This window comes from Acanthochromis polyacanthus, chromosome 15, assembly GCF_021347895.1.
Source record: "Acanthochromis polyacanthus isolate Apoly-LR-REF ecotype Palm Island chromosome 15, KAUST_Apoly_ChrSc, whole genome shotgun sequence".
Taxonomy (NCBI): domain Eukaryota; kingdom Metazoa; phylum Chordata; class Actinopteri; family Pomacentridae; genus Acanthochromis; species Acanthochromis polyacanthus.
The window spans coordinates 12,904,984-12,918,359 of NC_067127.1; the positions used below are offsets into that span (position 1 = coordinate 12,904,984).

Consider the following 13,376-nt stretch of genomic DNA (forward strand, 5'->3'; position numbering starts at 1 on the left):
TTAAAGCAGATGGATTGTTGACAAGATAGTTAACTTTTCTGCAAAAAAACAACCCCAAAACAAACAAAAAACACGCACGATTGGTATGTCGATACAATGACAATCAGGGTAATATCAGCAAAACTGAAAAAAAAAAACATTGTTAGTTGCATCAACCACAGTATACAAATACGTAAGAAACAAAAAACAAACAAACTGGCAAATGAAGCTAATGTGACAGCCAAACAAAACCAAAGGAATTTCTATCTGCATGTTTTGTTTTTATGCTATGGACACCCACATATTTACAAATGTTTATTTATATGCCCAAACATAGTGAAATGTTGATTTGGCTCCGAAACCATGAATTTTTGCAGCCTCCAGTAACCTCAATCCAGTGTGGCAGTCGTACACGCTTCTTTCAAGTGCCTCTCTGAATGTGATTCTTCTCTTGGTCTTTGGACAAGTGAGGCTTTTGGTCTGGAACTTCTCATCTTTGAGTACGGCAGCGGTAACTTTGTCAACAAGGCCGCTCTGAATGACTTCTTCAAGTGAGACTCTATCATGAGTGTCAGGATTTATCAGACCTCCGGTCAGAAGCTGGAATTCAATACAGCGAAAACCAGCTTCTTTCGGGAAGAGATTTTCCTGAACGGCCTGGGGTATGGACAAACTCTTTGCAGTCTTCGGGTGAATAATGCCATTAAATGCCTGCTCAAACTGTTGGAGCTGCTGATTCAGTGTCTCATCTAAAAGACCTCTTTTGAGAGCCTCGGAGAGACTAACTTTCTCCCCAGAGGAGGGGATACAAATACCTCCAGTGCAGGCCTGAGCCTCTAACAGCCTCAAAGCAGTGGCTCTATCGGTGAAGCCCTGTTGAAAACCTTGAAGAATTGAGAGCCTCTTCTTCTGAGTGGTGTCCCAGAAACCAGCAATGGGGCTACTGACATCTTCCACAACAACCATCCTGGAAAATATGATGTCCACAATCTCATAGATACTAAGAAGACCACTGCGATAGTTTTCAAGCTCAGAAGATTCAAGAAACCTCTGGCTTACAGCAGACTCTAGGCAAAGTTGACGGCCACTTTTGAAATCAGTGATGACATGAAGTTGGGTTCCATTTTGGTCCACTGTGGACTTTTCCTGCCAGTTGCTTTCCTGCTGTGACAGAAACAGATACGTCTTTCTGTCAATGTGTTTTCCCTTGAATGCTTCGTATGCTGACATTTCGGTGCCACAGCTGCTGTTGACAACTGACACTCTATGAGAACTCGTTGGAGATGTGCTTGTTATGTGTCTTTCACCAAATGGAAAGAGGAACACACCACTGTCGATGTCGTACAAGCATGTCTTGAGGATTTCAGAGTAGTATGCTTTCTGTCCAGTGTCAGGATTGTGGAAACCTTTGGGGTTACTGACCGGATCGTACAGACTCTGCAGAGTGTCTTTGTTCAAAAGACCCTGTTCAACAGCAAGACCAACAGGCACCCTGACACCAATCTCTGGGTTTGTCAGGCCTCCAGTAGCAACCTGGACTTCAAGGATCCTCTTGCCTTTATATTTATCGAGAACTCTCTCCTCCATTGCCTGAAACACAGACAGTTGTTTGTCCTTATGGATATAGCCACTAATGGCTTTCTCAGCCTCCAGCAGTTTATTTTTCAGGCTTTTGTCTATGATACCTCTCTCCAGTGCCTCAGTAACTGAGTGGGTTTCTCCTGTGGTCAGATCTGTCAGGGTTCCTGTTGCAGCCTGAGCCTCCAGAAACTCGACTGCATACGTCTTTGCTAGGAAGCCCTTTTCAGCAGCCTCGAGGAAGGATATCTTTTTCTTGCTGGACTCCACATAAACTCCAGCAATAGCAGTGGGTTTGCCGACGTACTGGGCAAGTGATGCCTGCACCTGCTGCACTGTGATGAGGCCCATCTCTAACTTTCGCAAAACCTCTTCATCCAAGAGCCTAAACCTGATCAAGTGTTGAATATCTGTAGTCCCTTTAAGTTCTGGGAGCTTTTGGGAAGATGAATATGTCATATTTAGTTTTCCATCATGGTTTGTTGTAGTCGTCTCTGATGTGTTTATTGTTTCACAGATTTCTGTGATTTGATACCTTCTTGTCTTACTGGTGTTAGTTTCATTGGATTTCAGTTGGTCTGTTTGTCCACACAGAGCCATGTATCCATGTGCTGTCACACTGCTGGACAAATCAGACTTAACATAACTCTGGTAAGTCACATTTTGGACGTCTTTTTGTACGAGGTTGAGGGTTTGATGGGAAGAGTTATTCAATGCTTTCTTTGTTGGTGAGTCATGTTGAAGACTTTGGCTGTGAAGAACTTCTGTTTTGTCTTGTTTAATTCCTTCAAGAATATTTTCTTTGCCCATTGTTGCCATCTGTAGATGTGACATTGGGAGAACTTGTAAGTTATGACTACAATTCATGTTTAGAGCAACAATGTCTAATAAAAATAGATATAATAAATAGTAAGCTATAAACAATTACAATATATTACATTTAAATACACTGTATAACTGAAAAAAAATATAATATTATGCAGCAGTTGTGCTGAAATAACTTCATACCTCTGAGGAATCTTTCATTTTGAGAATTTTGTCCTCCGTGTTGCGTTTTGCAGCTTCGTTTGAGGATGCTGTTTGCTGCGTCATGGTAACGTCTGTCTTCAATAAATCAGCCTTGTTCTCTTTCACATACTGATGACTAGTTTCAGAACCTTTCACTTCAAATCTCAAAAGCTTTTCCTGAAGATTTTGAACCTGCCTGATGTACGATTCTATTCGTTCCCGAAGAGATCTTGCTTCATTTTCTTTCAGAGTCAGCTTCCTTTCACTATCCGATAACTGCTTCTCAATCGTTGTTGATTCCTTAGTTTGTACATTGCAGACTCTCTGTAAAGCACTGACTTTTGAGATTAACTTTATTTTATCTTCCTCAAGTTGGACGATTTCTGATCTTGCTTTTGACAAGTCCTGCACGAGCTTTGTTCTCTCTTGCTGCAGTTTGTCCATTTTGATCTGCAGTTGCTGCGAGTGTTCCGTTTGCAGCCTTGCCTCCACTGTGGTTTGATGGACTGTTCTAAGCTGTTTCACATCTTGTTTGAAACACTTGTTAAACATCTCTGCTAGATCTGCACTGTGTGACTGCTGGTTGGATTCCTCACTTGTATTTGTGACTTCAGACTGCAGTAGAATAAGTTTTTTCTCTATTTCTGTCTGCACTAGCATGAGCTGCCTCTCATAGCCATCTTTCTGAAGTTCCAGTTTGCTCTTTAATTCCTCCAGCATTTTCTTGCACTTCTCCAGTTGCTCTTCCATCTGCTGGGACTTCAGCTGAAGAACTGAGTTCTCTTTTTGCTTTTGCTCAGCTTCTGTTTGGGCACGTTGCAGCCCATCTTTCAGGACTCGGACTTCAGATCCCAACAAGATGATTTCCTCAAGTGCCTCAGCCTTCTCTCTCTTCAGGATCGCCTTCTCTTGTAGATTTGATTGGGACTTGTCAGAACTACACATCACTTCTTTCATAGATACTTTATTTCTCTGAAGCTCAGTCTCTAGCTGCATTATTTTGGATTCTCTGAAATGTTTTTCTTTGGTTTCTTTATTCAACTCATCTTTTGATCTCTGTAAAGAAGAGCTTAGTTCTGAAAGTTTCATATTTAAGTTCTCTACTTTCCTTTCTGTTGCTCTCTTGTCATTCTGAAGAGTGTAGATTTCCTGCTTAAGGTTTTCTGTGATCTTCTCTGAGCAGCTAGTTAACCCTTTAATACTATTCTGATGTTGGAAAAGCTCATCCTCTAATGCTTTGACTTTACCGAGATGTTTCTGACTCTCAGAAGATTCTCTTTGCAGTTCTACATTTTTCTGATCCAGCGTTGCTTTCAAATCACTGATTTCATCTTGTTGCATTTGGAGTTTTTGATTCGCTACGTTTTTCTCAGCAAACACTGACTTCAGTTCTAATTTCAGAGTCGTCATTTCTGTCACATAATTGGTAATATTGGAATTGAGGGTTTTGATTTTTTGCTGCAGTTCAGCTGTTTTCTTTACCTCCTCATTGTAGTCCTGCAGTTGAATCTGAAGCTCGTGGGAGGTCTGAGATTTCTTATTGAGCTCCTCCTCGATAATTCGGACCTGTGATTTGCTGCTCTCTACCTGAGACTGGAAGATTTTAATTTGCTGATCCTTGCTGTTAATTTCCATCATCACCTGATCAAGTTTAGCTCTCATATTCTTCAGATTCTCTTCCATCTCCATATTTATCAGTTTGAACTCATCTATTTTTTTCTGTAGTTGTTCAACCACTAAATCACTCTTCTGGAGCTCTGCTTCAAGGTTTTTACATTTGTGCTGCATTGCCTGCTCGGATCTTTTCATAAGCATGTTTTCTTCTGTGGCTGTATGCAGTTGCTGTTTCCAGCTTTCCATCTCTCTCTTTAAGGACTTGATCTTTTGTTCAGAAACTGATCTCTCTTTTTCTAATGTCTCTGTTTGGACTTGAAGACCTCTAATGTCACTGTCAGAGGAGACATTTATCCTTGCCAGCTCACTGCACTTCGATTTCAGCTGATCTATTATGGTCTGTTTGGAAGTTATCTCTTCCTCTAAACTGTTAATCTTGTAACTGTTTTCCTGCTCAAAGGAGCTTCTCTTCTGCAGCTCTCCTTGGGTGATCTTTAGTTTTTCTTTAAGGCCTTCTACTTCAGTGCTTTGGAAGAAAGTGGTTTGTTCTAATGAGGCCTTTGCTCTCTGGAGCGATCTGCTTTCTTCTTGATGGTCATTGATGGATTTCTTCAAGTTCTGTATTTCCTGCTGGAGATCCTCTGATTTCTGCCTCATGTGGACCCTTTCAGCTTCCATGTCCATCTGAAGTTTCCTCAGTCGGTTATTGCTGTCGTCCAACAGCTTTTTGTAACTTTGTGCTTTCTCCTCAGCCATTTCTGCTTTTTTCTGGACCAGGACCAGCTCCTCTAGTTTCTGCTGCAGCACATCCAACATCATGCCGTCTGCAGATGACTCAGGCTCGCTGTCGACTGCTGCCTGGCTGTCTGACACGAAAGGCTGCTGAGCCAGATCATTCTTTCTGGCCTGAATTTGACTTTCCAGCTCCTTCTCAGAGTTACCGCCAACTTCCTCCACATTTATTTTTTTGAGTTTGGGACTGTGTGTATTAAGAACTTGCTTATCATTTGTTTTCTTCAACAGGTCCTCTAGTTTCTTCTGAGTCGAAGACCAATTGGCCTCTGACTGCTTGATGAACAGCTTTGTCTGCTTTAACTCCTGCTCACTGGCAGCTTTGTCTTTAACCGCTATCTCTAACTTAGTGCGATACTGATTAACATCATGCTCAAGCTGTGATTTCTGAAAGTTAAGATCCTCAATCGTTTTCTGTTGCGTTTCTATTTCACCTTCCAACGTTTCCAACTGTGCTTGTCTTTCAGTGAGCAAAGCCTCCTGTTCCTGGACCTGCTGCTTAAGGTGACTAATCTCTACTTCCCCTGTAGCTTTTCGAAGCTCCATGCTCTCTGTCCATTTTGCATTCTCTGATCTTTCAAAAGCCCTTCTGTTCTGTATGATGCAAAAAAGAATAAGTCATTTGATGCTTCACATTTAATTTAAAAAAGCAAAAATAACTGCATTAATATTTAAATGCAACCTCTCCAGAAATTTGCAATTTCAGCAATGTCTAATTTTGTAAAAGGGGAAAACGTGATATTGTGAAAGGTTCAACACTGTAAACATCACATTTATCAAGAGAATGCTAGGTGTTTTAAAATTAATTCGAAAGCACTGATTTGATCACTGCACCGCTTTAAATTTTTAGCAAATACGTTTGGAAATATGTCAGTGCCAATACACAAAGTCCTGGAGAGGTTTCTCTTTTTGTTACTACTGTGGGAACAACATGACAAAAAGTTTTAGCTAAAGAATAAATAAAAGCCGTCTCCTCCCAGCAAGTCACCATCACCAGCAGAGCGTTACTATACTTGCAGACATGCACTGCTTTTCTGCATTTTATTTGCTTCATTCTCGCAATGAAGCAAATTATCTTGACTCATGACGAGATGGCCAACATGTATATCACCAGAGATATGATCCTTGGAGGCAGGCAGGCAAGAAGTCCAGGTGCATAAGGAGTAAAACACTGTAGGCATTTTTACGATTGCATGAGGTAGTAAAACATGTTGATGCTGAAGAGAAATCCTAGGAACCATGCAAACGAGGCAAAGTTAAACTGGCACTACTTTATTGGGAACCCAAATAGCCCCAAGAGCTGAAAATGAGCTGCATGAAACAGTTGAAATGTAGAAAGGAGGGGAAAAAAATAATTAAATGAACAGCTCACCTCTTCATCTTCAGTTCTCTTCAGCGTTTCACTGGCAAACTTCACATACTGTGTCATAAGAGTCACCAGAGCAGTGTAGCGGGTTCGGAGATCCATGAACTGTATAAATACATACATAAATAAATTAGACAATTGTAACCAAGTATGTCACAGAGTAGGTACTCTTCGTATGCAACTAACTTCCTCTGCTAATGAAGTGAAAATATTTACCTCCTGCTGAATGGCATCAGAAGAGCTCTGCATCCTCCGTTTCTTCAGCGGAGATTTGTGTTGGGAGTCGACCATCGCTCTGAATGTCATCAGCTGAAGCTCATAATCCTACAACAGATTGTGTTACGTGAAAGGTTACAAGTTTTATTGTCCTCCACGGTTAACGTTTTAGCTTTTGTTTACATCACTGCACAATCTTCTACCTACAACAGTTTGCTATTTATCAGAAAATCTGTGACAAAATTTCTTACAGAGCTGATGCCTCATTATTTACATATCAAATTCTGAAGCTGTGACTGTGCAAAAACAAAACAAAAAAATGGGCTGAAAACAAGTTAATATTGTGTTTTACCTTGATGGCAGATGAGTAATGCTCGGAGTACTTTTGACACTCGTCAATTCTGCTCTGTTTTTGTTCAATTTCAGCAACAAGAACCTGAAAAACACACACATTTGCAATACTTACTTATGTTTACAATATATGTCTTTATTTTAATGTGAGGAAATTCTGTTTTCTCATACCTTCTGTTTGTTTAAGAGCTCAGCAAGCGCCTTGCTATCTTCAGGTTTGTTGTCTTGGGCCTTCAGCTGTGCCGCTTCCATTTCTCTCACCCATTCATCAAGACTGCAATAGGAGTCTCTGTAGTGTTTCAGGGATTTGCCGATACCATCCAGGTCCCGAAGCCTGAAATTGATAATATAACCTCAATGAGCAATATGCACATATACTGTAAGGTTTGCATACTGCTGTTGTCATGGTTTTAATAAAAATAAATCCAAAAAAACCCCACAAACCTGCTATCAATCTGGGAGTGAATGTTCTGCCATCTCTCACTCAGCTGGTCTGCCTTCTCCTTGTGCCAGTCGAGGTCAAAGTCGCGCTCATTGTGGGCCTTAAACATGCGATCACTGATGACCCGTGCTTTCTGCAGCTCATCCTCCATGTCATGGAAGACCTCCTGCCTTTCATCAATCTCTGTCCGCCATTGCTATAATCAGACAGGGGAATTCTTACTTAATGTACTAAAAACATTATTAATGTTGCGTTCAAATAAACAATATAATATGAATTACCTTAAGTGTAGAAATGACATTTTCGATGGATTTGACATCAGAGTTCATGGCATCTTCTTCATAGAGTTTGGATTCGTAGGCCTTAACCAGAGCCTCTGCACGCTGGCTGTGCTTCACCACTAAACTCACTGTTTTTAACCTGCAAAAAGGAGCAAACACCTCTTCAGTTCTAGTACTTCTAGCATTACCAGTGTCTATATTTTTGTGACAATGAAGGGAGCTTCTTACTTATCCATATAAATGGAAGACATGGAGTAAACTTGGCTCATGCTCTGGATGAGGACAGTGAGTTCAGAGGAAAGTGTTGGTATAGACGGAGAACCTGCAGCCTGTCTGAGGAACAGCTCACACTTCTCCTTCATGACGTCCAGATCCTCCTTCAACTTACTCAGCTCTGCCGTCTTCTTCTGCAAATACACAGGAAGAATATCATGATTAATTTACAACAGTAAAGTTTGTGAATATGTAAAATGATGGTTGATGCCCAGATGTGTACCTCATGCTCTGTGATGCGCTGCAGACTCTGCTCCAGATCGTCTCTTTCCAGTGGAGTGCGGATTTGCCTGATGAGGTGCTCTTCATGGGCCTCCAGATGCATCCGGAAATTGCGTATTTCTGAGATGTAATGATTGTATACTGACTCCTCGTGTTCCTCTGTATACCAGGGGAAAAAATATACAATTAAAGAATGCATAAAATTTGTTTCAAACTGTGACACAAGAGTTTTTTTAAACAGCAAATGTAAAAGTTTGCTTTTAATTTTAAAGTCACAGCTATTTGACAGGTAGAACAAGTATATGACAAAACAATATGAATTTTAAAGTCTTGTGTAGTTTAAACTGATAATCAGAGATACACCTCTAGGGGGCATCATTACCACACTGTAAGTAAGACCTGTTGCATGGCTCTTTATATACTGCTGAGGTGAAGAAACAAAGAAATATACAAAATGTTTTAGATAAAAACAAGAATTATTTTAGAAAAGGGGACCAGTTATATATGTAAATGACTGTACATATACATACATGTGCAACATCACCACACATACTGCGCATTATTTTCTTCGAATATTCAATTTTAAACGCCGCATAAAGCACATTAAACATTGATTGAAGGATTTTAATCCAATATACATTTAGTCAAATTGAGCAAAAATCTCCTCAACAGTTCTCTAGCTGTGTTTAATGTGTATGCTGAGAGAAAAACCTGTTTGTCCACAGCCCTGGCTTGCAAATAGCAAACAAAGTGGCTCAGACCAATCTGCATAACACTTTTCTAGTGTGTCTCATGCACATTTGTGTTTTTGTACAGGATGAAGGGGACATGAAAGGAAAGGAGCAGTGGCAGAGAGACTTACTGTCAATCTGACTCTTGCAGTGTTTCAAACATACCCGTAAGCTAAATCAACAAACTTCTCCACAATTGCAAATCCACCTTCAGCATCAGTGTTCTCCTGTACTTTTACGGTACAAAGCCAACCATGTCTTAAGAAACGGCTCTTAATAAGTAAAAGAAAAACAAACATAATTCCAAAAGGCATTGACTGAAGGCTTTAAGGACTTTAGGGGCCATGTGTTTCCGGTGAGGTGTTGTTCAATGTACACCGTGGCTCCTAGCTGAGAAGGAGGGGAGGGGACTTTGAGACTTGCCTCTCTCTGCAGATCGCAGTAAATCCTGATAGTACTCTTTGCAGGCCACCACGTCTCTCTCCAGCTGTGAACAATCTGCCACCGTGAATATCTCCGACTCCTCGCTGTCTTCCAGGAACTCATCAAAGTGGGACTGCAGGTTGCTCAAGACCTGCTGATGCTCACCCGGTAACATGGTCTTTATCTGCAAGATAAGAGTGGAAATAAGACAAATGGGCACCTAACAGGTTTCTTAGAAGGATGATCAAAGCCGAGTCTGAATATCACATATGATCCATCAGCGGGTGTGGAAAAGTGTGATTGATTACAGTCTTCAACGAAAGCGAAACATACTGAGGCCACATTCCAGTTGCGGATGGCTCGTATGTCAGCCATTAGATAATGCCAAGACACCACACTCTTCATGTTGATGTGGGAGTGATGCCACAGTGCCAGGACATTCTGGTACAACTGCTCAGTTCTGCAAGAAAAGCAAAATTTATCAAGAAAGTATCAAGAAAGTCTGGCCAACAGGAAAAGTTCATTTTGTGCCATTTCAACTCATGCATTAACTCTTTTCTGACTTGAAACGAATCACAGCATCTTGGCAACTTACCTTGTCGCCATGTCAACAGCCTCTTTGTTGGGTGGAGGCACAGTGAAGCAAACAGAGGGCACCATGGCCTCATTCCCTGCTGGATTGATGACTTTCCACTTCGCCCGGTGAGAGTTACTGGCCAGTACGCACTCATCATCTTTATAAATGGTAATCTGAAGAGTTGTGACACAGGAACATCACAGAATTACTATAAAAATACTAAAAAAATAAGTACATTTGCCTAAACATTTGAAATAAACCTAGATAAAATGCGGTATGTGATGGCACAGACAACAGTACCTCTATCTGTCGATAATCGCAGATGGCTTTGACAGGGATGGAGGATCGTACCGGACTGTCAGGGTTCCTGGGTCTGAGCTGCACAATGTTTTTGGCCCTGCCCACTAACCCAGCGACAGTGCTGCGGTACTGAAGAAGCTGCTCTTTCTCATCCTACACACACACCAAAAAAATAAAAAGTGTTGTCTTTGTTTTGATTTGGAACAACCCTCACATGCATTTTTACATCTTTCTGTTACCAGCGTACCATGGACTCCTGAATGAGATCCTCCAGTCGGTGTAGGCTGCTTGTCCGATCACAGCTATATTTTCTGTGTATGGAATCCTGCAGGTTCTTAAGGTAGTCCATGGACTCTTTGGCATCACTGAAAAACTGCACAGGGGAAAAGTATATGAAAATAGATGCGACAAACAAATCCACTTCGCTGCATTTACTGAAAATGTGAAACTCACCTCAAAATAAACTGCATTCTCCTTGAGATGCTGTTCTACACATGAGCAGAGCTGTAAAATCCAGCTCCACTGTGTCTGCATTGCAGCTCTGTATGCCTGAAAGAGGAACAACACAGAAATAAGACACACAATATCCAGGTATGATTGAATTTTACAAGCTGAAACAGGACTTCTAAATCTTTTAATCATTGTTAAAGCTGTGTGCCAAGCGGAGACACTAGAGGTAATGTGAAATGTGGAATGTAAACTCCATCAAGGAAAAACACTCCTTGCTTACTTCTATTGTTAGCCTGGCTGGGTGGTTCTTGAGCATTAGGCGGTCTGCCTTGTCCTGCACAGACTTGATGGCTTCCTCTTTTTCATCCAGTTCCCTCATCAGATCCTGCATAAAGACATTAAGCTGAGTATCACTGGCATTCAGCCGTGGCATAAAACCAGCGACTCCATCATCTCACGCACTCTCATATCTTGTTTCCCAGTGTTGAGCATGAAGTTAGTCCTTTAGACCACAAATTATATATTCAAATACTTTCACTGATACTATTGTTTCCTTAAATAAATACAGCTCCAGCATTGCCAAAAAATAAAAATGAAAAAAAAAAAAAAAATGCAAGAAAGAAGTCCTTGTTATGTAGTCCACACTGAAAAGATTGTTTCTAGAAACAAACAAACAAACAAACAAACAAAAAAACGTACTGCATGGTAGTCTCTTTTCTTAGAGATGTGGCTGTTGCGATCGCTCCAGTCAAACGCAACCTCCTCCTCCTCTTTCTCGTTCAGCCAGATCAGCTCCTGAGTTGCCTGAGACACAAAGTCATGCAGACTTTCCAGGTGGCTTTGCCGTTCTCTGGAAGAGCTCTGAAAAAACAAGCACTTATAAAGTCAGACTACAGCAAGAATTATTTGTAGCAGCACAGATTTGAAATTAGGATTGTTGAGATGATTACAAATTACTTACCAATAGTCTGTCATACTGTTTTTCCAGTTTGTTCAGTTTGTCTGAATAACTCATCTTCAGGGGTATGGTCATCTGAATCTTGGAAAACATAAACACAATTTAGTTTTTTTCTTCTTCCTTAATGTCTTCTGGAAAAGCTGAAACTCAATTAAACTATATTACATTAAATTAAATTAAATTACATTAATATATTTTAGCATGTCATGTTAGGCTAACATTTAGGCCTCAAATTATTAAATTATATACTATTGTTGGCATTTCCACTAAGACTACAATCAAGATAGAAAAAAAAACAATAAAAATAACTTACTTCACTCAGTTTGGCATCTTTAAGACTCATTTGAAATTCTTCAATGGCTCTATGTACACTTTTGTGGTTCTCTAAATGCATTTCCACACTTGGCAAATCAGATCCCCACTCTGAACGTTCCAGTTGTGACTTTAAAACAGAAAAAAAAATGCAAATATTCAATATAAAGCATTTACACTTAAAAGCACGGCATATTATAACAATAAAAACTGATGGTGACTGCTCACCTGCATGTCCTCCACCCAGTTCAGGAGGTCCTGGACAAATTTCATGTTGACCTCCTCCTCCGTCATGTTCGAGTCTGCCAACGAGGACTTCAATAAGGGCTTCCGGATCTGCATGTGTTTCAAATGTCTGAGGCTACTTGAGTCCATGCCGCTGCCATCGCCACTTCCCATGTAGCTCTGGACTGAAGCAGGCTGCAGACCGGGGGTCAAGGCAGGGGTCAAGGATGGGGTCAGGCACGGCGTAAGGCTAGAGGTGAATGTGGACCCAGGGGTACCTAAGCCGCCTGGGGTGAGTGCAGGAGTAAGGGCTGGTGTCAGGCCTGTGTTAATGTTCTGTGAGAAGCCAGAGTTCAGGCTTTGTGTGATGCCTGAGATCATCATTTTGGTTTGTTCTGTCGTCAGGGTGCGGCCTTGGCTGTACACGGAGGAACACTCGGATCTCAGGGCCAGAAGATCATCCCGGAGTTTTGATACCCTGAATGGAAGAAGGCAAGAATATGAGATGTTTTAACGTGTGAGAAAAATCGGTGCGCTATTTCTGCAAGAGCACTTTGTACCTTTGGACAAGTTGATCTGCAAATGGAAATTTCCCATCCAGAAGAATCTGAATGTCCACTACTTGTTGTCTGAGGATGTTCTCACACTCTAACAGGTAGCCGGCAATCTCAGCTTCATTTATGAACTGAATGCCAGACTCCAGACGTTTTGCATCCTTCCGAGACACAAAAAGGAGACTCAAAACTCAAGACAAAGATGCACACTCACACCTATTTTATCCCCACTTACATAAAGTCAAACCGAGTTTGCACAAAACTTACAGACTGTAGTGACGTCCTTGCCAATGCCAGCCTATCTTCGCCGTTAACACAGTCCCGCTGGACCCGGTTTGCAATCTGCTGCAGCATCTCAAGCCTATGAAATAAGTTGTACAATATGTTATCATTATAATACAATCCACCAAGCTTCACAAAAGCCAAGCCCGCACACTGTAGCCTCACCTGGATCCATAGGCTATATTGTTATTGAGAAAAACCGAGCTGTTCATTTCCAAAGGTTCAGTGATTACAGCGTCACTGGAGGCACAGCTGGTGAAGCTACTGTTGCTAATCGACGAGATCCCACTCAAATAAGCCATCTTACTTTACATGGTAAACAACTATTGCTATTTTTAGCTCCATAAAAAAATCACTAGTTCTCATCTCAAAGGAAGGATCCCAGTCTCGATCTAACCTTGACAGCTTGACTGCAGGCGTCCGTAGCCCCAACTGAGGGAGC

At 41.2% G+C, this 13,376-nt stretch overlaps 2 protein-coding genes across 3 annotated transcripts in view; both read right to left on the reverse strand.

The window, feature by feature from the left end:
* On the reverse strand, window positions 1–6,332 carry LOC110956931 (plectin-like). Of its 2 annotated transcripts, XM_051960488.1 has the most exons (2): window positions 2,566–6,332; window positions 1–2,376 (listed from the first exon to the last, which is right to left on the reverse strand). In XM_051960488.1, exons 1-2 carry the CDS (start codon window positions 5,515–5,517, stop codon window positions 295–297), a joined length of 5,034 nt encoding a protein of 1,677 aa, XP_051816448.1. In that variant the 5' UTR covers window positions 5,518–6,332; the 3' UTR covers window positions 1–294. The 2 variants fall into 2 exon arrangements, with proteins under 2 accessions (XP_051816448.1, XP_051816449.1); XM_051960489.1 differs by lacking the exon at window positions 2,566–6,332 and having other exon boundaries at window positions 1–2,536.
* Window positions 1–13,376, reverse strand: part of dst (dystonin) — a 110,582-nt gene that overhangs the window by 52,474 nt on the left and 44,732 nt on the right. Inside the window, 21 exon segments of the mRNA XM_051960487.1 lie at window positions 6,344–6,442; window positions 6,554–6,661; window positions 6,906–6,989; window positions 7,076–7,238; window positions 7,349–7,542; window positions 7,628–7,766; window positions 7,856–8,034; window positions 8,124–8,281; window positions 9,277–9,460; window positions 9,610–9,736; window positions 9,872–10,026; window positions 10,154–10,306; window positions 10,401–10,526; window positions 10,607–10,702; window positions 10,884–10,988; window positions 11,303–11,464; window positions 11,565–11,642; window positions 11,875–12,003; window positions 12,102–12,576; window positions 12,659–12,813; window positions 12,920–13,013. Coding sequence (XP_051816447.1) covers window positions 6,344–6,442; window positions 6,554–6,661; window positions 6,906–6,989; window positions 7,076–7,238; window positions 7,349–7,542; window positions 7,628–7,766; window positions 7,856–8,034; window positions 8,124–8,281; window positions 9,277–9,460; window positions 9,610–9,736; window positions 9,872–10,026; window positions 10,154–10,306; window positions 10,401–10,526; window positions 10,607–10,702; window positions 10,884–10,988; window positions 11,303–11,464; window positions 11,565–11,642; window positions 11,875–12,003; window positions 12,102–12,576; window positions 12,659–12,813; window positions 12,920–13,013 — 3,163 coding nt within the window.

What these genes read in the sequence shown, in the direction of transcription:
- LOC110956931 (XM_051960488.1), bottom strand. Translation starts at nt 5,517, where the DNA reads ATGGAGCTTCGAAAAGCTACAGGGGAAGTAGAGATTAGTCACCTTAAG. An exon ending in AAATGAAAGATTCCTCAGAG is followed by an intron (nt 2,377 to 2,565) that starts GTATGAAGTTAT and finishes TCACATCTACAG; the next exon opens with ATGGCAACAATGGGCAAAGA.